The 24,404-nt window shown below is 36.6% G+C and overlaps 2 protein-coding genes across 2 annotated transcripts in view; both read right to left on the bottom strand.

Annotated features, from left to right (window-relative positions):
- The window catches only part of LOC125230064 (probable ATP-dependent RNA helicase DDX52), a 29,264-nt gene extending 15,562 nt beyond the window's left edge, over window positions 1–13,702 (bottom strand). The window contains exons 1-10 of the mRNA XM_048135060.1: window positions 13,552–13,702; window positions 13,233–13,469; window positions 8,571–8,756; window positions 7,374–7,522; window positions 6,459–6,562; window positions 6,281–6,353; window positions 5,843–6,055; window positions 4,242–4,354; window positions 1,871–1,971; window positions 35–180 (exon numbers count right to left, since the gene is read on the bottom strand). Coding sequence (XP_047991017.1) covers window positions 35–180; window positions 1,871–1,971; window positions 4,242–4,354; window positions 5,843–6,055; window positions 6,281–6,353; window positions 6,459–6,562; window positions 7,374–7,522; window positions 8,571–8,756; window positions 13,233–13,469; window positions 13,552–13,629 — 1,400 coding nt within the window. The 5' untranslated portion in view covers window positions 13,630–13,702. The remainder of the gene's footprint in view (window positions 1–34; window positions 181–1,870; window positions 1,972–4,241; window positions 4,355–5,842; window positions 6,056–6,280; window positions 6,354–6,458; window positions 6,563–7,373; window positions 7,523–8,570; window positions 8,757–13,232; window positions 13,470–13,551) is intronic.
- A 2,233-nt stretch (window positions 13,703–15,935) lies between these two features.
- Window positions 15,936–24,078, bottom strand: LOC125230159 (broad-complex core protein-like). The gene is made up of 2 exons (XM_048135207.1): window positions 23,940–24,078; window positions 15,936–23,373 (listed from the first exon to the last, which is right to left on the bottom strand). The coding sequence occupies exon 2, from the start codon at window positions 23,354–23,356 to the stop codon at window positions 23,024–23,026; it is 333 nt and encodes a 110-aa protein (XP_047991164.1). The 5' UTR covers window positions 23,357–23,373; window positions 23,940–24,078; the 3' UTR covers window positions 15,936–23,023.
- Window positions 24,079–24,404: the final 326 nt, after the last annotated feature.

Consider the following 24,404-nt stretch of genomic DNA (forward strand, 5'->3'; position numbering starts at 1 on the left):
AAATTCAAATATTGTGGTTAATTTATTAGTTTACCTGTGTATGTAGGCAATGGCTGAAGGTGGAAAGTCATAGTTGATGACCAGGTTGACTCCTCGGAAGTCGATACCGCGACCCATCAGTTCCGTACAGATTAGCACCCAAACTCGACCGACGCGGAAGCTTCGAACTACATTGTCTCGCTGAAAAAAAAAGTTTTAATAATTTAAACTTTATTGCACAAAAGAAAAACATAATGTACAAAAGGCGAACTTAATGCCATGAGGAATTCTCTACCAGTCAACCTTTGAGCAAAGCAGAGAAGATTGTAGGCGGTGCATTAAAGAAACTAGTGTTGAAACTTGAAACATCTATAAAAACCTAGTTTCTAGTTTTGTCTGTTATTACAACCAATATTTTATGTACATATCGTCACTACTTTTAAAAAATCTCGTATCTCACGCTGCTCCTCAAAGTTAAAACGCAGTAAGTCTATATGCATTCCATACATACTTACTACAATTTTCTTTTCATTGACAGACGAAGATACAAGTTTTTTTTAAAGTAGTGACGATATGTATATTGCATTACTAACTACAAAGTGACTGATAATATAATAATATTGTCTTCGGTTACCGCGATAGTTACTCATGAAATAAAACTATGGAAACGGATTATATCGCGTATAATGAATTTACAATTTTATTCATCCCGACGGGTCACCCGTTGACCACGAATGCTGTAAAGTGTTCGAAACGTCGGGATGAATTGAGAATCATTATACGCGATATTATCCGTTTCCATAGTTTTATTTCATGATAGTATTATAACTAAATAAGTTAACCTTTTTAAACTCAAACATTGAATCGGGGATATTCTGCCCAACGCAAACCTTCATGCGTTCAGATAAGGGTCACGAGAACCAATAAGCATTGGTCTCAAAAAACTATTAAGCCGGCGTATCATGATGCCAATTTTATCACTTATCCACGTGGATAAAGCATCCGTCACGCTTTAGCAAGTATGTCAGTGTGAGAGTGACAGATGTCTTATCCACGTGGATAAGTGATAAAATTGACAGCAAAAAACTATTCTGTATTAGGTACACGATTACTGACAAAATTTAAATTTTGAAAAAACCCCCGACCGCGACATAGTAGGCCGATTTTCATGAAACATGGCTAAGAATACTCCCGATTTCGGACAAAAGAACTAAATCTAAATCGGTTAATCCGTTCGAGAGCTACAATGCCACAGACAGACACACACACACACAGACAGACAGACAAACAGACAGAAAGACACGTCAAACTTATAACACCCCGTCGTTTTTGCGTCGGAGGTTAAAAAGGATTGTATTGTTTTCACAACGTTTATTCTTGTGTATAATTTATAGGACTATAGAATGGCAATGAAGCTTGAATTCGCGATTTGAGTCTTGCTCGTTAAAAATTTCAAAATATCCATACGAATATTATAAATGGGAAAGTGTGTGTGTTTGTTTGTTTGTCCGTCTTTCACGGCAAAACGAAGCGACGAATTGACGTGATTTTTAAGTGGAGATAGTTGAAGGGAGATATAACATAGGCTATTTTTATCTGTTTCTAACCCGTTACTTCCCTAAAATAGGGGAAGGAAATTCGTATGTACATTCCGCAATTTTCGAATTCAACGCGAGAGAAGCCGCGGGCAAATGCTAGTCCATACTAATATTATAAATGGGAAAGTGTGTGTGTCTGTTTGTTTGTCCGTCTTTCACGGCAAAACGGAGCGACCAAATGACGTGATTTTTTAAGTGGAGATAGTTGAAGGGATATAGAGTGCCATAGGCTACTTTTTGTCTCTTTCTAACGCGAGAGAAGCCGCGGGCAAATGCTAGTATTTAATAAATACCTGTGCCTGCGTTCTGTCCGCGTGTATGACGTCCACATTGATTCCGTCGTATATGAGTTCTTTGAAAAGCTGCTTGGCGCGGTCTTTGCTCTGTACAAATACTGAAATAAAATATGATTATTCATTACATAATGTACAGAATAGCCAACTTATAACCAACTTAAAAAATGGAGGACTTTTATCCGAACTAATAGGCTACTTGCCTTCTTTTTAAGAACTGTCAAAACGAATTTGAACGACTTGCTAATATGGAATTTATATGAAATCGAATCGAGTGACGTCACGGTCAACTCAGTTTCTTTATATATTTCTACCTGACTTATTAAATATAAATTGGATTTAAAGATAACTTCTGTCTATGTTTTTCTTATAATTATCTGATGCTTTATTTCGTGCATGGTATAAAATATTTTATTTTAACTACAGTCAAGTTTCCTATTATAATATTACCGTGAACAAAATGTGGTTTATTTGCCAGAACAAAATATCAGAGCTCACTGCTTTGAGCGGTGGATCATAATTAAATATATAAATATAAAATAACAGAAGGCTCACATGCTTTGATGTTCACAAGCTCCAGAAGGCTGACTCGACAACGATATACATAATATATAAATACTTACATACATAGAAAACATCCATGACTCAGGAACAAATATCTGTGCTCATCAAGTCATCACACAAATAAATGCCCTTACCGGTATTCGAACCCGGGACCGCGACGCAGCAGGCAGGGTCACTACCGACTGCGCCAGACCGGTCGTCGTCGGGATAATTCTTACCTACATCAAAGACATATGTAACTCCGTATAGACAGATAAAGTCTAAGAAAAAACGTACCTCAAAACTATACAGAAACAGGTACGGTGACCTAGATGGCGATAGACCTTTGGAGGACGCTCGGCTAGATGGTGCTAATATTAATAGTTGACATTTTAACATATATCAAGATATGAAATATGGTCCAAATTGTCAAAACCGAGGTTCAAAAGTTTTAAGCTTGTGTCGAGAGATGGCAGTCTATGCAATGTGACTACACATTTTACTTTGACAGTAACTCTCTATAAAACTAGATCCTCTTTGCCTACATTAACAAATGGACCGCACACGAGCAGAAGACATTGAGTTCGATCGTCCACTGAATGCGCGGCCGCCGGCATGTATTTGTGACGAAGTGAGCAGCTCCTGGCTGGATTTTTAGTTGCTTTTTCTTCGCATGTAACATTTATTTTGGTTCAGAAAATGTTCAATGTTAGTTCCTAATGAGGAGGCATACTTAAAGATTATGACAGATGGCGCCACCCTATTAATACTATTGTACTGTTATTTTAATTGAACCATATGTTGTCTGCAATAAACGGATTTATTATTTATTTATTAATCCATACGTGAGAGCGAGATGATATATTTTTTCTCTCTCACATACAGTACCGGTCAAAAATTTAAGTTCACTCCTTGTTTTCAGTACAATTGACTGCTTTAGAGAGATAGTTTTTGTAGTTCAGACGTCAAAATTTGTTTCGTAAACAATTTATATTTTTTTAACATCTGTTTCCCTCAAATCTTATAGGCTAAATAATTATTTGGCCTATATTAAATAAATATAAATAATAAATAAATAAATATTATAGGACATTCTTACACAGATTGACTGAGTCCCACGGTAAGCTCAAGAAGGCTTGTGTTGCAGGTACTCAGACAACGATATATATAATATATAAATACTTATATACATAGAAAACATCCATGACTCAGGAACAAATATCTGTGCTCATCACACAAATAAATGCCCTTACCGGGATTCGAACCCGGGACCGCGGCGCAGCAGGCAGGGTCACTACCGACTGCGCCAGACCGGTCGTCTGGCTAAAATCTGGATATTATCTGGCTAAAACTGTGTTTCGTGTAAAGATGTGTCTCAATTAGTGGCAAAGGCAAGGTCATAAATATAACTAGCATTTTGCCGTCATGTTTATTAGATTTTAGTGAAAGAAAGGTACGTGAATTGTGTCTAACTAGTAAAACAAATCTCCACAAAACAATAAATTTAATATAAGTTGAAAACATATTTCGACTACCAAACTGAAGATAATTATAGTACAAAAGTACTCATTTGTACCGAAATCAAAGGGTGAACTCAAACTTTTGACCGGTACTGTATGAATGACAGTGACATGTCTAGACACTTGCACAGGCGCCGCCTGGCGGGATAAAATGTCGGTGTGCCTCCTCATTTAGTTAATAAATATACACATACATACAACATACATACAATCACGCCTGTATCCCATAAAGGGGTAGACAGAACACATGAAACTACTAAAGCTTTAGTGCCACTCTTGGCAAATAAGAAAAAAAAAATATAGCAAACCTAAAACTGGAGGTTTCAATCCCTGTTGCACTAGTTGTCTGAACGCCACCAGTTTGCCGTTCTCATTGCCGCAGTACAACAACTCTTGGTCAACCAGGTTTGTAGCTGCATTTCTAAAAAAAAAAAAAAAAAAAAAAAATAGGCAATGTTGTAGCCATTAACACATTCAGTACCAGACGAATAAAATTTTGAAAAAACCCAAGACCGCGATATAGTAGACCGATTTTCATGAAACATGGCTAAGAACACTCCCGACTAACTCAGCTTTCAGACAAAAAAAAATCTAAATCGGTTCGTCCGTTCGGGAGCTACAATGCCACAGACAGACACACACAGACAGACAGACAAACAGACAGATAGACAGACAGACAGACAGACACGTCAAACTTATAACACCCCGTCGTTTTTGCGTCGGTTAAAAATAGCGCACTTCAAGAACCGGTTGTAATTTATAACTTATAACAGCCAGCTTGTATGGCTAGAACCCGCCCAGCGGGTTTTCCGTCGTCTGATCAGTTCACGAGTGCCCACCAGGCGGGTTCTTGGTAGCGAAAGTGTTGACATATCTTTATTTCTGACCAGTTGTTCTTTATTTTGACCTTTTTAAAATATGTATTTGATTTAGGACAATTTGAAAAGCAATAAATGTAGGTATTGAAAAACTTGAGAAGTACATTGAATCAAGAATCAAATAGTTCATTCATTCACTATTAATTACAAAATGCCAATGATTGGGCCACCACACGCCGCAAGGATCTTTAACTAACGTAAAACTTATTCTAATGTATTTCTAGAAATTCTAGAGTATATGAGAGAGATAGGTACATACCTCTGTCCCACAGTAACATTGATAAGCCCCCTCATATGATGCCTACACCACTTCGCCACAGCCGGTGTATGTGTAGCACTAAACATGGCTATACGGCGCTGCTTACCACCATACACCGCTAAATACTACTCAAACAAACTTACAAATCCTAGAGTGCATGAGAGAGATAGGAACATACCTCTGTCCCACAGTAACATTGATAAGCCCCCTCATATGATGCCTACACCACTTCGCCACTGCCGGTGTATGTGTAGCACTAAACATCGCTATACGGCGCTGCTTACCACCATACGTCGCAAAATACTATACTAACTAGCTTCTAACTTCTAGAAATTCTAGAGCGCATGAGAAGATTCTAGAGCGTAACGTTAATAAGCCCCCTCATATGATGAGATAGGTAGCACTACATACCTCTGTCCCACAGTAACATTGATAAGCCCCCTCATATGATGCCTACACCACTTCGCCACAGCCGGTGTATGTGTAGCACTAAACATCGCTATACGGCGCTGTTCACCACCATACGTCGCAAAATACTATACTAACTAGCTTCTAACTTCTAGAAATTCTAGAGCGTATGAGAGAGATAGGTAGGTACATACCTCTGTCCCACAGTAACATTGATAAGCCCCCTCATATGATGCCTACACCACTTCGCTACAGCCGGTGTATGTGTAGCACTAAACATGGCTATACGGCGCTGTTTCCCGCTTAATACAACTCTAAATAGCTTCTTACTGATTTATAGACAATGAAAGAGATAGCAACATACCTCTGTCCCACAGTAACATTGATAAGCCCCCTCATATGGTGTCTACACCACTTCGCAACAGCCGGAGTATGTGTAGCGCTAAACATCGCTATACGGCGCTGCTTGCCGCCACAAGCCGCCAGGACTTGCTCCATCTGTTGTCTGAAGTCGGACTGCTCGTCCGCTGAGCCTTCGAACAGCTTGTCGGCTTCGTCGATTATCAGCCATTTGATTCTGGAAAAATAGGGACTTATTTGAAAGGGATGTTGCTAGTGGTTATAGGGTTTTATAGAAATATTTTTAACTGTGAAAAACCCAAAAAAAAAGTAATTTATCGAAAATTAACTATATTTTAGTACCTGCAAGGGTGGATGGTCTTTGTACTTTGCAAAAAAGAAAAGAATTTTACCTATTTACAAATATCTATGGTTTCAAGACTGTACTAAAACTGATACTCACTTGTCAAGGGAAATATTCACATTATCCCTGTTGAGTAGATAGCATAATCTGTTTGGCGTGCTGATGACGATATCTGAAATATGCGTTTAATTTAAGATCTAGGTAATTTAGAAAGTTACATTAATGCAAAATCAGAAAACTTGTCAGAGCAAATGAAAGGAAACTATTATATTCTTACCGCTCCTCCTAATAGTGGCTTCCCGCTCTTTGACTTTGCTTTCTTTCATATTCCTCACAACACTACATCTCAACTCTGTGCCCTCGCTCAATCGGAGCGCCTCCCTGTTAATAAAAAAATAGAGATCACTTTTTTTTGTGTAATATAGCTATTGTCTTGGATTGTCCTGTAGGTAAGTGAATGTAAGAATTTGACAAAAACGACTGGGATGTTTCAAGACACACTCATCCTCCTTGCGTCCTGACCTTTTCTCGAAAGGTACAAGCCTTGTATTACAAGTGCACGAACTGTCAAATCGTATGGGTTGTCATGCGGCCACACATTTGTAGACATACGATGGGACTTTTCATTCGCACGTATGGCTGCCGCTCACTGCTGTCGCCTTAACCCGAATGGTAACTAGGCCTTAGGTTTCCTTCACGGAAAACAACTGGCAAATATAAAATCACATTTCGCACATAAGTTCTAGAAAAGTCATTGGTACGAGCCAGGATTCGAACCCGCGACCTCCAGATTGAAAATATCTGGCTCTTACTGCTAGGCCACCAGCGCTTAATCCAGATTAATGAGGAACACAGTATTCATATTCATATTCATCTTTATTAGTATTAAGCATACGTTGTCAAGAATATTACGTTATACATATGTCATCATTATTATGGTCAAATACTGATTAGAGAATAAAAACAATTAATTACATGAATATCAAACAACGATCAAAAATTTCATTTTTTTTTAAATTAATATTATTCAGTCATGAATTCAGTCACGGAATAATAGGACTTCTGGACTGTAAAACCTTTTAATTTCGGAACAAACCCGAAGTAGCTTGGGGCATTTTTTATTAGTGTTGGAATTTTGTTATATAATTTCGGTGCCAATACATGTAGGCAGTAAGTAATCTGTACACTTTACCTGTATATCTGATGTGCCAGTTCTCTGGTAGGACAGAGCACTAAAGCCCTGGGTCCTCCTTGAGGAGCTCCAAGTGTGTGCAAGATGGGGAGAAGGAAGGCACAGGTCTTGCCGGAGCCTGTTGGCGCACAGGCTAATATTTGACGGTCCTGTATATGAAAAAGAAGTCTGTTAGTGCTGTCTTCAATATAAAAAAAAGGATGGCAACCATAAAAGAAACAGAAATGTCTATAACATGTTATAGTCTGACAAAAAAAGAGTAGAAATCAAAAAATGGCAACATTGTAGCAACTCTTTCAATGAGGAGGCACAGTCAAAGGTTATGACAGATGGCGCCACCCTATTAGTCCATTGCACAGATAAAGAATTTCATACGTGAGAGCGAGAAGATGATAATTATGTTTTTTCTCTCTCTCACTTGCACGGGCGAAATGTCAGTGTGCCTTTCTTATTTAACATGTGTGAGAAAAGTCAACACAATGATGTTGCCACTTTTTAATTTCGACTATTTTCCAAGTTGTAACTGTCAGTATAAGTTACACTTATAGACAGTAGTAACATTTTTACTTTGAAGAGTTTAAAGTAAAAACCACTTTCTTATCTTTGTCTCAAAAGACGCCATAAAGTTTATATTGCTATAGCTACATATTTGGTCCAGCATATGGCAATAAACTTCGTGTGTTGCAAATGTTGCAATACTAAACATTGCTTCATTCAACTACAACTAGTGGTCTAGTGGTAAAGACGTTAGCCGCTGAAGCTGAAGACCCGGGTTGATTCCCGGCTCGGCTACCAGTGGGCCTTGCCATTTTTTTTTTCTTTTTGTGTATAATATCTATTTCAATTTATAATTGCTTCATTCAGTTGCTTTTATTCTTTATAAATATCAGTTATCTAGTGTAGTCCAGATGGCGCTGATTACCGCCTCGCAATAGTGGGTGCGTTCAGATATGTCGGAAGGGCAGGCCGCATAGCTGCGTTCGTGGCCCACAAACTGGTCTCGCCGGAAGATCAGCGCTGACCCCTAGAGGTCAGCATTTACGCTGAGGCGGGACCATTTCGTGGTAAACATGACATATTTTGGTTTGTTATCTTATTTTTTTTTTTTGTAATTATGAATTACTTATGTAAATAATTTATGTGTTTACCATGAATAAACTATTGAATCTGAATCTGAATCTGTAGACTAAAACTAACCTCCATCATACAAGGCACCGCCTGCCTCTGGACAGGCGTAGGCTCATCATAACCACACTTAGTCACCGTGTCTACAAGTGCTTGTTTCACATTGTACTTGGTCACGAGCTCGGAGAAGTCTTGCAATGCTGCGGGAATGTGTCGACCAACCACTTTGATGCCATGTTCATTGCGGAAGCGGTTATGCTGGAATTTATAAAAAGTTGTAATGTAGAACTAAAATAATCAGATAAAATATTGAATATCATTGTAAAAAAAATATGTAAGGTCAGTGTGGAGAAGACCGTCTACCCGGAAAGACCGTCTATTGACAATAACTTTTGTGTTTATATATCTACGCCTCTCACACCTCCGAAGGTATACCAGTTTTTCACCCTTAAGCCATTGGTCTTGAATACATATCCCTAGGACGAACACTAGTTAACAATAAACTTGATTCGTGTTTCGAACTCGAGCATCGAGTTAAACATGGTTCCGCAAAAAATTAAAATAAAATAGAAGCAGTCGGAATATTTGTATATCATATATGTAACGGAGTCATTTAATAACCGTTCTTTCTGACTAGTACTATTAATCTACTCAAAACGCGTTCAATTTCTTGTTTTATGTTCAGAAATATGTAACTTAGAAATTGTGCCTACTCAGAAAGTCCGGCATAAAAGAGAAAGGCAAGACCGGCATATCATGAACAAGGAGTTGCCAACCTTTTTTAGGCTTTACTGGAAATAAGTCGAGTGTAAACAATATCAATATATAAGTACGTTTTTTGCTTATGATAGTTGTACCGTTTTTGATTTTAACTTCGAAATACAGTTTTGGTAATGATTCGTATGGTGTTACTAATATCATTCGAAAGTATTAAATAAAAATTACATAGTTGTGAAGAATTATATGTGGTGAACAGAACTAAGCCTACTTACACTGCATTACTCATCATCATATTTAAGATGGTATATATGTATTTGTATAGATTGTGCAACATGCGGCGACAAATATTTCAAAAGAGAGTTATGTATTTTTAAAAATAAAAGTAAGCATTTTGAATCCAATTATTTATTCAAACAGAAAACATAATATTTGCGCACCCTTGAAAAAACATATTTGATAAAGGTTGTTCGTCAGACGGCAGAAACTGAACCCTGGAGGCACAGAGGGTCATATCGAAACTATGACTAGTGGCACAAACTGTGCACTTCTCAAGCATTTCGTCTTCCTCGTCGATATATACGCTGGCGTTAGGAAGTGCATCAAAAAAAAGATTCTATCAATACATTCTTCGGAAGATGTATAGACATGACTTGTATATTGTTTGCTATTTTTAATAACTGAAACAAATATTTATGTATTAAGTATACAAATATTTATGTAAATATTTATGTATTAATGACATCTGAATCTCTACTGAGTTTTTGAAGTCGTAATCGAGCAAAATGGGGCAAAGGGTGTTTATTGAATCCTGAACGAAGTAAAGGAATCACTAATCTCGCTACGCTCGGGATTCAAAATTAGAATCCTGAGCGTAGTGAGGGATTCAAGTATTAACGCTCAAGGTGGAAATAATTTTGCTACCATGTGACATATACAATTTTTCACGTCACCTATACTATGAGGAAATTACCAGAATATTAATAATGAATATACCTACTGCAAATCAGTAGTACGAACTTAATCTACAACAATTTATAAACGATCATGAAATATAATGTCAAAACTCTTTTCATTGAATTAATATGTTATACTAGCAACATAAAATCCTTGAACAGAAAAGAACCATTTAGCTCCTCCAAGACTCGAGTTTGTAATATTCATACTCTCCGAGTTACACACAATGTTTTTCATGACACTTGCAACATAAAAATATGTAGAAAGATAAAAAAATTGAATACGGTACTAGAAATTTCATAACTCCCTTGGGAGAACGATTTTTCTATAACTCACGCTCCGCCTGCGTGTAAAATCACATTTAGTGTGAGAGTGTGATGAAAAAAAATTACGCATTCATTCATACTGTAGTGACTATAGCAAAACCAAGCATTGCTAAGAAATGTTACCAAACTAATTCACGTATCTTAATATCCTATTACGTTTTCTTAATTAACATAGTTTCAAAAACAGATAAGTAGTTGGATTTATATGAGCCTGTAATATCGTGACTAAATTGTATTCGCAGGTGTTCGTTGGAAAAACAGTATTGTGCAATATCTGGACATGAAAAGAAAAGGTTATGAACCCCATCTACGGGACATATGCCGGTCTTGCCTTATAAATAGAAAAATGCTTATATGTTGAAAATTTCAACGTTATTTTAATAGTTATCTAGCACATTCTGCCCCGTTATTACGTAAAATAACAATGATCATGATTTTGGAACCTAGTCTCATATGAAATTACGCGACAACAAGCACTAGACGGTCTTTCTGTGCTCATCGCGGGAGGACGGTCAACCCGCCGAGCCTAAAAAAAAGTAATTTTTATCACTTAAAAGTACCTTACTTCACCAAAATACTGTAAAAGCTTTGTAAAATATAATATTTGCTATCCCGTAGGACCATGCGCATTACGCCAGACTGCATTAATTATAGAGTTTTATCCACTCAAACTTTATTTCAAATAAACTATGCCGGTCTTGCCTGCACTGACCTTATACAGTTTTGTGCTCTATTAAACCCATATAAAAACTAGGCTTGTGTCGTTCACGAACTATGAACTGTTAGGAATAAAATCCCATCAATGACCGAAATGAACTGAATCTTTCCGTGGTCTGAGAATCGGTCTTTGCTCATTTAGTTCAGTATAGGATCGGCGAACGCGAGCGGTTTGGATCGAGAACGAATGTATGACTGCGCCGACCGAGAGCGAGAGCTACTTAGCAGAGCAACAAAAAAACACAAGTTTTCATATTAAACTTCGGTTACTTACAAACCTTCGGCCCGGAATGTTACTATCTGTGGACTATTCGTATCATTTTGACACTATTCGGTCCCATTCGTTCTGATCTTTCCGACCGCAGTGGTCGCTGGTCTGGCTGAACTAAATGAGCAAAAGACCTAAAAGAGCGAACTAGTTCGTGGGAGCGATTGAACGAGATCGGAGCGCTCCGATCAACGAACGAAACGGCACAAGCCTAATAAAAACCTGCCTGGGCCGTATTTTATAAAGTTACAAGTTACAGGTTACAAGTGTACAGGCTACAGGTACCTGTAATGCACTGTGCACGATTACAGGTGTTTTATAAATACACAAAAAAGTTTACAATTGTAATGGACCACGGTAAATCTCGATTACAAGTGACATCTACAGGTGTGGCGGACATCACTATTTAAAAACAAAACATCTGTCATAAAAACTCGTTCTACTTAAGTATTATTTATAGCCTTAACAACGCCATGGACAGCTTTGCACACACTTGACTTGGAGACGCCGTGCATGTCACCCACAGCATGGTATTGGCAGCCAGTTCCGAGCTAGTGCAAGGCAACGCAGAGCTGCAACTTCGAGCTCATTGCGTGATTGGTGTTGGTCGGGGACTCCAAGGAATCTCCAATCTCGGCAAGCATGTTCTCCATTTGCGTGGAGTTCATTCTAAATCGTTCGTTGAACTCGTACGGCGTCCGAAAGTCCAAATTTGTTCGAGAACGAAACAACCTAGATACGCTGTCGCGGTATCTCGTCATCTGAAGAATCGGATGAAGAATCTCTCAAGAGACGGATCATTTTATTAACACTGTTGAATGAAATAACCGAGAAAACTGAACTACTTAGATGCCGTTACAGGACTCAAGACCCCTGTAAGTTTTTGTTACAAGTGTACCAACCTACACTTGTAATTTACAATATTTTTATAAAACGCCTGTTCGATTATGAGTTTAAAACTATTAAACTCCCATATTTTTGTCTTTTGTTAAGCTACAGGCACTTGTTCCTGTAACCTGTAAAATTGTAACACAGTACTTTTATAAAACGCAAATTGTAAAAAACGGGGCAAGTGTTGCCAGAAAACGCCTGTAAACTTGTAACTTGTAAGTTTATAAAATACGGCCCTGCTGTTTACCTCTGTAATAAAATGTATTGTCATATGTACATTTCTGAGGTTGTGAAGTAAAGTGGATTTGTACTGTATTGTATAAAAACCATTTTAACCAAAACTTGCAAAGATTCAGTTTTTAAGCCCCCGACGTAAACACGTCATGGTGTTATTAAGTTTGACGTGTCTGTCTGTCTGTGGCAATGTAGCTGCCGCACGGATGAACCAATTTAGATTTTTTTTGTTTGAATGCTGAATTAGTCGGGAGTGTTCTTAGCCCATGTTTCATGAAAATCAATCTACTATGTCACGGTCGGGGCCTTTTTCACAATTTTAATTTTGTGGTTAGGTTCTCTAAATAAATTACTAATGTTATAACCTGTAAAATTTCATTACTATAAATATGTTGATATGAACATATCATACTTGTACTGTACACCAGTGGCGAGGCATGAAGATTTTCATTAGTAAAGCCGGAGGGGTTTTTGGGATCTAGTTTTGTATAAATTTCTACAGACACTGCAGTAATTTCGGGAACCCGTTGGAAATCGTTGATATGACATATCATACAAGCCACTGCTGTACACTAAAATCATTCATGGTTTACACAAACTAAAAAAAATACTTGAAGCACTGACCTCTTCAATTTCCAGCTTCTTAAGCAAATCCTCCGTTTTCTCTTTCCTCTTCTTTTTCTTTTTTTCGCCCACTTTAACACCTTCTAATATTTGGAGTTCCTTCTCATCGCCGGAATCGACGTCACTGGCTTCGCTGCCGGCGCTCTCATTCTCTATTTCATCTTCCTCCTCACTGGGTAACTCCTCCTTGATCTTCAATACCTCCTCTTTCTTAACCGGTAAAAGCTTTTCACTTTGCTGAAATACAATAAATCATAAAATATAACTTGATCAAACAAAATACAACACTAAGAAACGAGAGGTTATAAGTGCAACTTACATTGTTTTTCACACCTAAAACACGCTGTTTGAAAGTTAAACCTTTAGTTAGTTTCTTAAATATGTCGTAAGCGTCCATTTTACTAGTTTTTGTGGTATTTTAATAAAACATTTTAACAGAAATCCACGTGCGAGTATTATTGAACACTGGAATGTGTCAAATGTGACAGATTGTCAGTTGTCATTCGGTTTTGACAGTTACGATTGGGATGTCATTGAAGCTATCTAAGTCATGTGTTACGCGGCGGGACGGCGTTTGAATAATTAAAAGTAGCGTATTAAAATAATAAAATAGTTCATTACAAAACAGAAGTCGTGTTATTTCAAATACCTTCAAAAGACTTGATTCCTACTAAATCAGGTTCGTGAATATATTAAATATGTACTAAAAGCGATATAAACAGTAACTTGACTTAACTATAGAGTTAACTTTAGTTAGAACTTAGAATTAGTATATAATAGTATCAATTGTAATTTCAACTCAATTTTAAATATTTTTTTAAATACCTATGTACATGTGACGTGTAAAAGTGCCCCTGTGGCCTATTTGCTGAATAAATTATTTTGATTTTGATTTTTGACTTGAATAGTTTAACTTATGGCGCCAAACTGGCCGCATAGAACATGCGGACATAGAACGGGAAAAATAAAATACTCTTTCTTTTATTTTGTGATTTGAAAGGTGTTTGAATGTGAAATAAATGAAATAATAATATGTATCTATAATCGCAGATTGATCGCTCTAGTGAGTAATAGTGAGTAAATCTTTCGTGCTTTTTTCCAATAATAATCTATGCAAAAAACTTATTTACAACGATGGACCTAATATTATATTGTATCTCTATGTTTACAACCTTTATTATTTTAGTAAATGTGAGTAAATTCCAATACCTATTACAGCCATCTTACAGCATGTTTCATTCAAAATCAAAAGTACAGAAATATTTTTAGTAAATCTTTTTCGTCGTGATCTTTCATATTTATAATGTTTTTTTCATGCAATTCGGAATTATATCGCAGGTTATTTTCAATGAATCCTAATAAGTTAGTGAAGTTGTGTTGTGTCCAACGCTAGTTTTAGTCCATTTGACGGAAATCCTTTGCCGTTTTTATTGAATTTATTTTCGTTCGGTATAAAATAAGTAACAGTAGGTATAGGTAGGTACTTATAGATATCTACTTATTAATATTATAGTTCTGGTCCGTGTGACACTTTCCTCATACTTACTCTTTCTAGCTTTCTTTTTAGCTTCGGCATCTGTATAATTTCATTTAGAATCCATTTCATATACTCTGGCATACCTACTCACATAGTACACGTGTCAGCAGAAAACGGCGGAATAAATAATAAATTTTCACCACACCAACAAGTGAAGCTTCTCTGGATACTTCAAAACCAAATAGCAAAGATGCATTTTATCCACAAGAGTGCAAAGTAGATAATTTCATACAAATTTTAACGTATACACCTAAGGACCCGAACTGGCTTAGAATTTTACAGTTCATATTACAGTGCCTTTTTTTTGTGTTATTTTGCCATGAATAAAAATATTTCTAAATATTTCTATTTCTATATTTTCATCGTGTTGGTGTGGTGACGGTAACAAAGTTTCAGTTTCACTCAGTGGCAAAATTTGTTTAATTTACGTGCCTTAAAACCCTATTTAAAAGTATAACGGCGTTTGTTCGGAATCGGCTTCCACCTGTACAAAATTTGGTAAATTCAAGGCATTTAGTACCGACGAATATAGTCTACGTTCCTCCTGATGTATGGGAAATTGCTTCGGGAGTCCTATAGTCGAAGGCGCTTTTGCTCCATTCGGCATCCAAATCGAATACTTCGACTAGCGGTAGCGTCAATTATCATCGCTGTTGGTGTACAGTTGGGTAAGTATTTAATTTGTATGTAATTATATCTCTTTTATGGCTATAAGTGACTCATTAATGCTTTTTTACCAAAGAAAATGATGTCTTATTTATACTTACGGACATAGCTTAACAACATATTTTGGTCCTTCGAGCCGGATAAAATACTTACGAATATTTTCAGACACTCCTTTTGCATTACATAATTTAGGGTTTACTAAATAAAATAAAAAATCGTTTTAGAGAATGATACGAGTACTACGTACGAACTACCATTTACTTAGGTACAAAAAAAAACACATTTAAAACGAGGTGAATTTTCATGTACCTACTTACTGATACTTAACTTTTTAATAACCGATTCGCAGTCTAAAATCTAAAAGGAAATAACTACATTTGTAGAGTGACAGTATTGTTACACACCTTTTATACAAGGTGCTTATCATAACACATACAACACGTATACACACAATTTTAATTGAAGGGGTATTTCAGGGGTTAAAATAAAAATACAATTCATCAATGGAATCACTGCGAGTTTATTTTATACTTTTATTACACTCAACTGTTACTGAGAATTCAAACGCAGATTTCAGTAAAGGAAATCTAAAATCATTTTTAAAACAAGTCTAAATGACAGTTTCGTTTTGCGAGTCAGATTCAAAGATACTTATAGTACTAAGTTTTCCGACAACTGATATGTGCCAACTGCCCGAGACGATTCCTTAATCACATTTATCAACAACATCAAAACAAGTAAAGACACTCATGCGAGGCGGCTGTTGACATCCCTGGACGACTAGGGTTGTCACTTTGTCACACTAATCTCTTTTAAAATTAGGGTCTCACCAATCATGTCGACGAGGAATTGACTTTAGCCGATCAAAACTCGCTCGTTAGCATGAACAAGCGTACGGCTGCGTACAGCGACGACGACGCGTAAGCGTCTTCACACTAACGAGCAATTTTTGGTTGGCTAGAACAGATTCTGCGTCGATAGGTTTGGGGAGACCCTTAAAGTGCGGACACTGAACATGGAGAATTTCGAACATTGACCTGCGTATAAACACTTCTATTGATTATCCACTATATTGTAGCGAGTCGTGTGCTTGTGTGAATTAATTTGGAAAGGTAAATAAATAAATGCGTTAAGAGGGCAATAGATATCCTTTTCTCTAGCACCCTAAAGAAAAGAATGCATATAGTTTTCTTTGTTCTTTTTACTGACAGACTTTTGGTTGACAGAGTATAAGTACATACTAACATATATAGTCCGTAAGTTACTATATTTCACTAACAAAATTATGGATCATTTGGTCTGAAATAAACGATTTTTTTTTTAATTAGGCCATATAATCATTAGTTACTACATCACACTCAAGGCCCAAGGCCATCCCTTAGTCAAAATTTGGGCTTTACTGCAGATACACGTAAAATTTCTTTGCATAAGTATGCAGGTCATCACGATATATCTTCGCCGAGGAGTAATGTTTATATAATATCCAATGGAAGCCCAAAAATAATTTGGTTATGTTTCTTATGCGGCGTTGGTTCCCATTAGTAACAGGTCAATGTACGATATTATTCGAGCTCAGTGATCATACTTTAATAGATGTGCGCTCTACAGCCATCCACACCACATATTTTTGTATAAAACATCCAAGTGTAACAGGTACCTTAAATAGTTTTCTGTACATACAAAAAGTACAAAAACGCAATTTTACCGTTGCACAGAGTTGCTTGACAAAAGCTAACTGCGGTGTGGAAGTAAGTACCTTATGAAAAAGCAGTTATTAAATCTCAAAATTACTTTACAAAAGACTAGGCGTATTTAGGTTGTAAATATGTTATTACACTAGTGTTAAAAAAACTCGACCAAAGATGTCACGAGCCGCTTCGCCCACCCCTTTAAAATCGATTCCATATTACAATCTACAACAATAGTACTTTAAGTGTCTTCACCGACTGAATAGATGTTTCATCTTACAACAATTTAGAGAAGCCTACCTCGTACGCGGCCAGAGCCCTCCACACCTACCTACTTACTCGATCATACACGACTATGAAACATTTCTGTACAACCCACACCCTCGAACCAGAACTTTAAAAGTATAACAAAACTCACTAACTAAACGTTTAACACATATTTTCTTCTTTGATCAACGATGGCAAACTATAACTTTTACAATATAACACAATATTAGTTTAGGCTTAATCGGTCGCCAACGCTTCGGTTTCTCAGTAAATAATTATTAATTAAAGAACCCTGAAACTCCGAAGCGCTCGCGATACTTAAAAAAAATCGATGCTATTAAAAACGCAGATCGTGCATACATTAAATTACGAAAAAAAGAAAAATCTAATCCTAAGTGTGTCAGCAAAATATAGTGCAGTTAAAATTAGAATTGCCACTTAATTAACTTTGACATATAATTGTTATCTCATAAAAAAATATTTCTGTATAAAATGTTCACCCGAGTATAACAAGAGGTGTCATTCTGTTAAAAACCAGCGGATGCAACCTTCGGAGATGCGATTTTCTTATCCTTAATCGTTAGTTCCAAAAAGGTTTAACAGATTTTTTTTTAAACTACTGGCAGTTTATTTTTGAACACGAAAAAACCAGCATTTGACAAACATTCCGAAAGCGCTGACCTTAATTTTTAACTCAATCACACCAAGCTTTACTTTATCTGTAGATAAAAAGTTACTTCTAGCAATAACTGTGAGTATATTGTATGTCATAAGTGTGTAAATTGTAAATACATTTATATATTGTAAAAGACTGGTAATCAACGATGGTTGCTCGGCAAGGGAGTTTGCGAATCTATTCTTAGTATATATAATACTTATCAGGTATTTATATAAAAGTTGTAAGTGCACTTTGATTTATGGAACTACATTTTAATGTCACTATTCACTGAAGCTGCAGATCGCCGCCTGCACTCTAAAGCAACAAAAACGGATCACTTGTCGCAAACATTCTCAGACAACATTGTCCATTTCTGTTGCTTTTGAGTGCACTTTGGTCTCCTGAACCGAAATCAGCTAAGGAGAAGGACCAACTTAACATACATAACATGAAAATAATACTGAAATTATCGAAAAATTATGGCGACGACTGCAGGCGTAACTGTTTAATAGATTATATAAAGTATATAACTATAATTACTGAGGTACTTACGTTGGCAGATTGGGAACTATTGCTTTAACTGTATTATTATAATAAAGTGGAAGATACTGATATAACATTAAAGCTATTGATTTAAGAGTATACCGACTTTGGAGAAACAATGAAAGACAACAACTTTGCAACATGGTATTAGACGAGGCTCTCAGAATTAATATAAAAAATATTGACGGATTTTACATTGCGTTGACGGCTGCTTTCAAACTTTGAATGCATCAAGTTGACACAATGCAAATACCCTTATGTTAGATGGTGCGCGTGCGGCGAAGAAAGGCAATCGATTTTTAACGATCATACTGATTTGATAATCTCCCTCGCACGAATGGAAGTGCAGAGATATAAGTAAGTCTATCAAAAAATATTAAATCAATATGAGATTAAAGTTTGACTACCGTTTAGTTTGGTATCCGATGCCCATTATTTACTAAGCTATCAAATAAAACAATGAAGTCGGTATATTCTCATGCTGATTTCCACTACCCTGGCCGAGCAACTGAAATATTTCTATTATCTATTGTAGGTACTGGGTCATCTGTATCTAAAGGGGCTATTACATCTACCCCTCCTCATAATGCTTTCTACGAGTCACGTTTTTTTATTTGACTAAAACACATATACCAATAATTTTAATTATAAAAAGTGTAAGTATTTAAATATTTTCTTACACATTAAATTAAGGAAAAAAGCGGCTTGCTGGTAGTTCTTTCTGATTATAATTTTATTGATTTGTGTTCTGAAAAATAGTATAATAGAAAACTTGACTTGTAACGTTTCATGTGAAGAGTTAAATGTAGTAACCCTCAAAGTCCAGCCATACAAATAATATGGGCAGGTACTTTAAAGACAGACGATATACTATTGCATTTTAAACATGGAAATGGTCAACAAAAATAATGTATGTATGGGAAAAACTATGTAACAAGTGCTATAACTTAGTTTGGCATTTACAATATATTATATTGTATTAGATAAATATAAATCACGTATATATTGACTTGTCCTGGAGACGCTAAATGTAAGTAATACATTAAAATTATAAATAGTTGGAGGTAATACTTAAAATCGTTAAGACATATTTCTAAAATTGTTATTTTGTGAATCCGTTTGTGAACTTGTTTGTTACTGATATGAATAATTTTAATGATATTTTAATCTTATTTTAAGTTGCATTTTTGCTTTAAATGTATTTTTAGCGTAAGTTGCATTATTTTAATATTTATCGTTTATAATTACGTCGCTAAGAAAACAAAAATACTTGCGTCTCATTTATGTTTGTGGGGGATTTTGCAGGCGGTTTAGGACTAAAAAGTCTACTGGTCAAATTGAGCAAAGAGATAAAAGCCATTATTAAATGCAGAATACGATACACGCATAAGCAGAAGATTCGAGAATTTTGATATTGTTAGTAGTTACGAAAACCTTCAAATAGTCAAAAAAGCTCTCGATCTTCTCCGAGCGAATATAAGCATTATCAGAGCCTATTGTGACGCCCCCACAAAGTATCCAAAGAGCACTGTATCTTACATATTTACTTAGTAGGCTATTGTAATAGTTGTACTGTTAAGAAGGCATCTTGTTGTTGTTTTGTGCATTACCCTACTTAGTAACACAGTCGGTTTATATATTTCATTAGTAAACTTAACAAAACTCAACTGGCAATGCGAAATTATATCGTTAAAATCAGAGGGCGATTTTATTTTATTACAAAAGTTTCTCACTTATCGACTTACTATACTTAAAAATGCAGTATTTTGGTATACATTGCAAAATATCAAACGTTTTCATCGTTTCGCTGTTTTTTTAATGTTTTTGTGGTTTTGGTTTGAATTTCTAAGCTGCGATCCCGTTTTTTGCCGACACATATCCAAACTTAACGCAAATTCATATTTAAGACCTAATAACAATCACAAACGGCTGTCTCCGAAATTGATGTAGTACGCAGCTGTCAACTGAGATCAAAATTTCGAATTAAGAATTCCAAATAGGTGGGAAACTAGAAAAAAAAATAACGACGTCAACAACCTAGTTTACAAACATCCAAACCGATAAGAAATAATTGCACAGCGAAAACAACAAACACAAACACTAAGTTATGGAAAGACTACGTCTAAGTTTCACTATCAATAAATCCATTAGTAGAATATATAAAAATCCTTTCCATTAATGATTTTATCTATTTTACCATTTAGTTAATAATATCACGAGGCTTCTATTCCCAAATGATGCCACGATTTACGATGTAATTTCTAACTTATAAGTATTTACAATTCAAACTACCCGCTTGTTGTCTCATCTAAGCTTCGGCTCATGATTCTCGTCCGAACGAACCGAACTGAACGCGTTTAAAACGAAATTACTCTCCTATACAGCCAGTATGTGTAACATTGAAATAAAAATTAAAAACAAAATAATATACTTGAGGTATTACGAAAGAGGAGGTATATGCGTTGTAAGCTGGGGATGACCTCACAAAATTAGAAAATTATTGTTTCTGAAACGGGTGAACCCTGCTCGTGTTTTGTTTAATATCTAAGCTGAGGTTCAAATTACGAAAAGTAAATGTTACAACTAAGTATTTGGATAAATACCAAATAACGTTCCATTAAATATAATCATATCACAAAGTACGAATATGTAACATTCCGAAAAAGGAAATAAAATACGAAATCTAAAATTAATATTCTTAACTCAAGTTATACTAAAATTGGAAAAATAAATGCAGATTCGACTGGCGAAGATGAAATTGTGCATCGATTGAAACTTGATGTTACTGACGATTCACTTTCAGTGACTGATATGTCGGGTTTTAAATTCATAGGTATAATCACGGAAGAAGATACTGATTAACAATAATTTGGATATGGCACAATACCTAATTAAATTTTTCATTTTTCTTTAGATTTTTTCAGAATGTTTTATTCTACTGGAAATAAATGCATATTGGTATATTTTTATCCCCGTTCTTTGGCTTGTGAGATATCACGGTGTTATATTTTCCTTGAGGTGTCTTCGTACACATTATTTTGTGATATGTCGGGAGTTCGCCTGTATTTCCTGATAGGTTATCGTTCCTCAATGTACACCCTGAGCAGATATGTTTTAATTTCAGACGAAACGGTTCCTAAGCAATTTCCTATAATATCATTAAATAAGTAAATAAAATATTTTTTTTTACAATCTGCAGCCATCTTATGGTTATCCTAAGATTTTTGAGAATAATATAATAATAATAATCTAATAAATTTTCAATAACGAGACGTCCGCTACGTTGGTCGACATTTAAATAAGAACCACTATACACTCATAGAGAGAAATCCGAAATTGGATACAGATTAAATATAATTCTATTAATACCTAAAACTACGTAATTTATTACAGAAGAAACGCTTTACTTTTACATCATGATTTGAAATCATGCACACGTATACGATCGTCGAACCGAACCTTTTCGAAGACCCTCTCGCGGCGTGCGCGCCTCGCAACCCTGTAAGTCTCGGCGGCGGCTCGTCCGCCAACTGCCTCGCCACGCCAGTCACGCCGCGCTCCTCGCAACCTTCACCAATACGTAATGGCATGAAGAACGAAGGCACGGCTACTTGATGATACCATTAGAATTGAAGCCAAACGCACATAGAATACACATATTGTTCAATTAGACATTAATTTTGTACTTTCGAAATCAGATTCTAAGAAGTCTTTGTTTTTTACTCAACATCAACATTTTTAATCTAATTTTTTTTGGTTAATTAATTACTATATAATCTGTATTTTTAAATTTAGATTTTGGCGTTCCGAAAAAGTCGCTTTAAAAAATATTTTCTTTGCATTTTAAAAATTACGGTTTAAAATTTGTACGTTCTTTTTTGTACAGTTAGCGATTCTAATTTGACACTAAACATTAATCGAAAAGTGATTAAAAAAAACGTTCTTCTTTTACAATACGGTTGGCATAATTTTGGCAGTACTAGAAATATTAATACTTTAGTATTGCTCTGGATTACATTGTCATTTTGAACACTGTTTGAACATTTTCACTAGAAAATGCCAGTAACCTTAGTACTGTTACATTATAATGTCACAAAGCGAAGTTCGATCGTCGAAGCGTACACTAAGCGAGGTCCCGCGACGCGGGCGCCCTTCGCCTCTCATCAAGCAAGGGTGCCCGCGTCGTGCGGCGCCCGCGCGACAATACTGTTCATGTAATTTTAAAACTAACGTCAATATTTAACTAATTATAATACGATTAATTAATAATGCGGCAAAGTCCTGCATTGTTTTGGCATTGTCCGTTATATTGCACATGATGCTATCCCTTTCGTATCCGCGTCCATTGGGCCTCGCGCCGAATGCGGGCGGGCGGGCCCGAGCGCAGTCGTGCGAGGGTGTAGTAGCCACCGATTTAAGCCATGGTTTGTGGTCATTGAAGACCCGGGGGTAGCTGGGGCGCGTGGTCGCTGGCGCCCAAGTCGAACAGGTGGTGCGGGGAGGGCGCGAGCGCGCTCTGCAGCGCCGAGGTCTTCAGCAGGCGCTTCAGCATGCCGCTGGAGCCGCGGTGCTGCAGACTCTTGTGCGTCGTCAGAGAGTTCTTGGTCCGGTACCTTCGGTGGCAGAACTCGCACACGTACAGGGTGTCGGACTGCTCGTGCTTGTCTTGGAAGTGTCGCTTCAGGGAATAGTAACAAGAGAATGTCCGGCGGCAGTACGGACACTCTTGTGGCTCGTTGATCCCGCCGGCGGTGGGCGGGGGCATACGGAGGGGCGGTACAGCTGCAAAAGTAAAAACAGTTCTATTACACCGCTCCGTTAAGCCGTTCGGTTGTGGACCGAACGGCGACGCTCTCAGACAAGACTAAAAGGAGTATTAATTGAAAGTTACTGTTATAGCAATTATTAATAATGGAGAATGTATGAGGTTATAGTAATAATAATAGTTATTATTATAATACTAATAATATGCACTGTACACATTGACTAACTACACAGTAATCACGATTTTTTTATTCAAATCTTAGAAAATTCTCTCAACCACAATGACACAGAAACACGTGATAACAAAATGATAGAAGCATGCTTCAAGCAACACAACAACGTCAAAACTGCGAATCTCGATGGGACAGGGCACTCGGCTCAGGATATTATTAAACAAATTGAAAAAAAAAATAAAAAAAAATTCCCAAAAAATGTAAGTGTCAAAAAAAGTATCGTATATTTTAAATGTAAACGGAAAAGGAACCTTAACCCTAGCTTAAGACTAAAACGGTGCATGATTATTATTAGAAAGTCTCTGTTAATGAGTTAGCGTCTTATCCCTAGCTGCTAAAGCTATGTCTGACCTGGGAGTGCGGTGGTATAGGCGAGGTTGCTCTGATGGTTCTCTTTGCTAGAACACTGCCGCGCGCCGCGCCAACTCCGTCCGAGTAGTCACTAAAAAAACCGAATCTGATCGGTTTCCCCCGGCCTCGACTTGTGGTAGGTGTATATGTGGGTCATCAGCGAGTTCCTCGAGCAGTAAACCCGCTCACAGATCGTGCATCTGTACTCCTCCTGCCTCTCGGCGTGTTTGTCGGCAATGTGCCGCTTGAGCGACGCCTTCGAGCATAATACCTTCCCGCATAGCGAGCACGAGAATAACTTTTTACCTGCAAACAGATCAAACCAAAAAACAAATGTGGGGGGGACCCCAAACGCGTTCGAAAAATAAACGTAACCTAACTGGGATTCCATAGTTCATTTTTCAAAATGCAATCGTGTGAAATTAATTTAAAATAATTATTTCAGAAAATAAAAAGTGACTTAAA

Source organism: Leguminivora glycinivorella, chromosome 10, assembly GCF_023078275.1.
Source record: "Leguminivora glycinivorella isolate SPB_JAAS2020 chromosome 10, LegGlyc_1.1, whole genome shotgun sequence".
Taxonomy (NCBI): domain Eukaryota; kingdom Metazoa; phylum Arthropoda; class Insecta; order Lepidoptera; family Tortricidae; genus Leguminivora; species Leguminivora glycinivorella.

Coding starts and splice junctions, on each gene's coding strand:
- LOC125230159 (XM_048135207.1), bottom strand. CDS start 23,356: ATGCCCCCGCCCACCGCCGGCGGGATCAACGAGCCACAAGAGTGTCCG.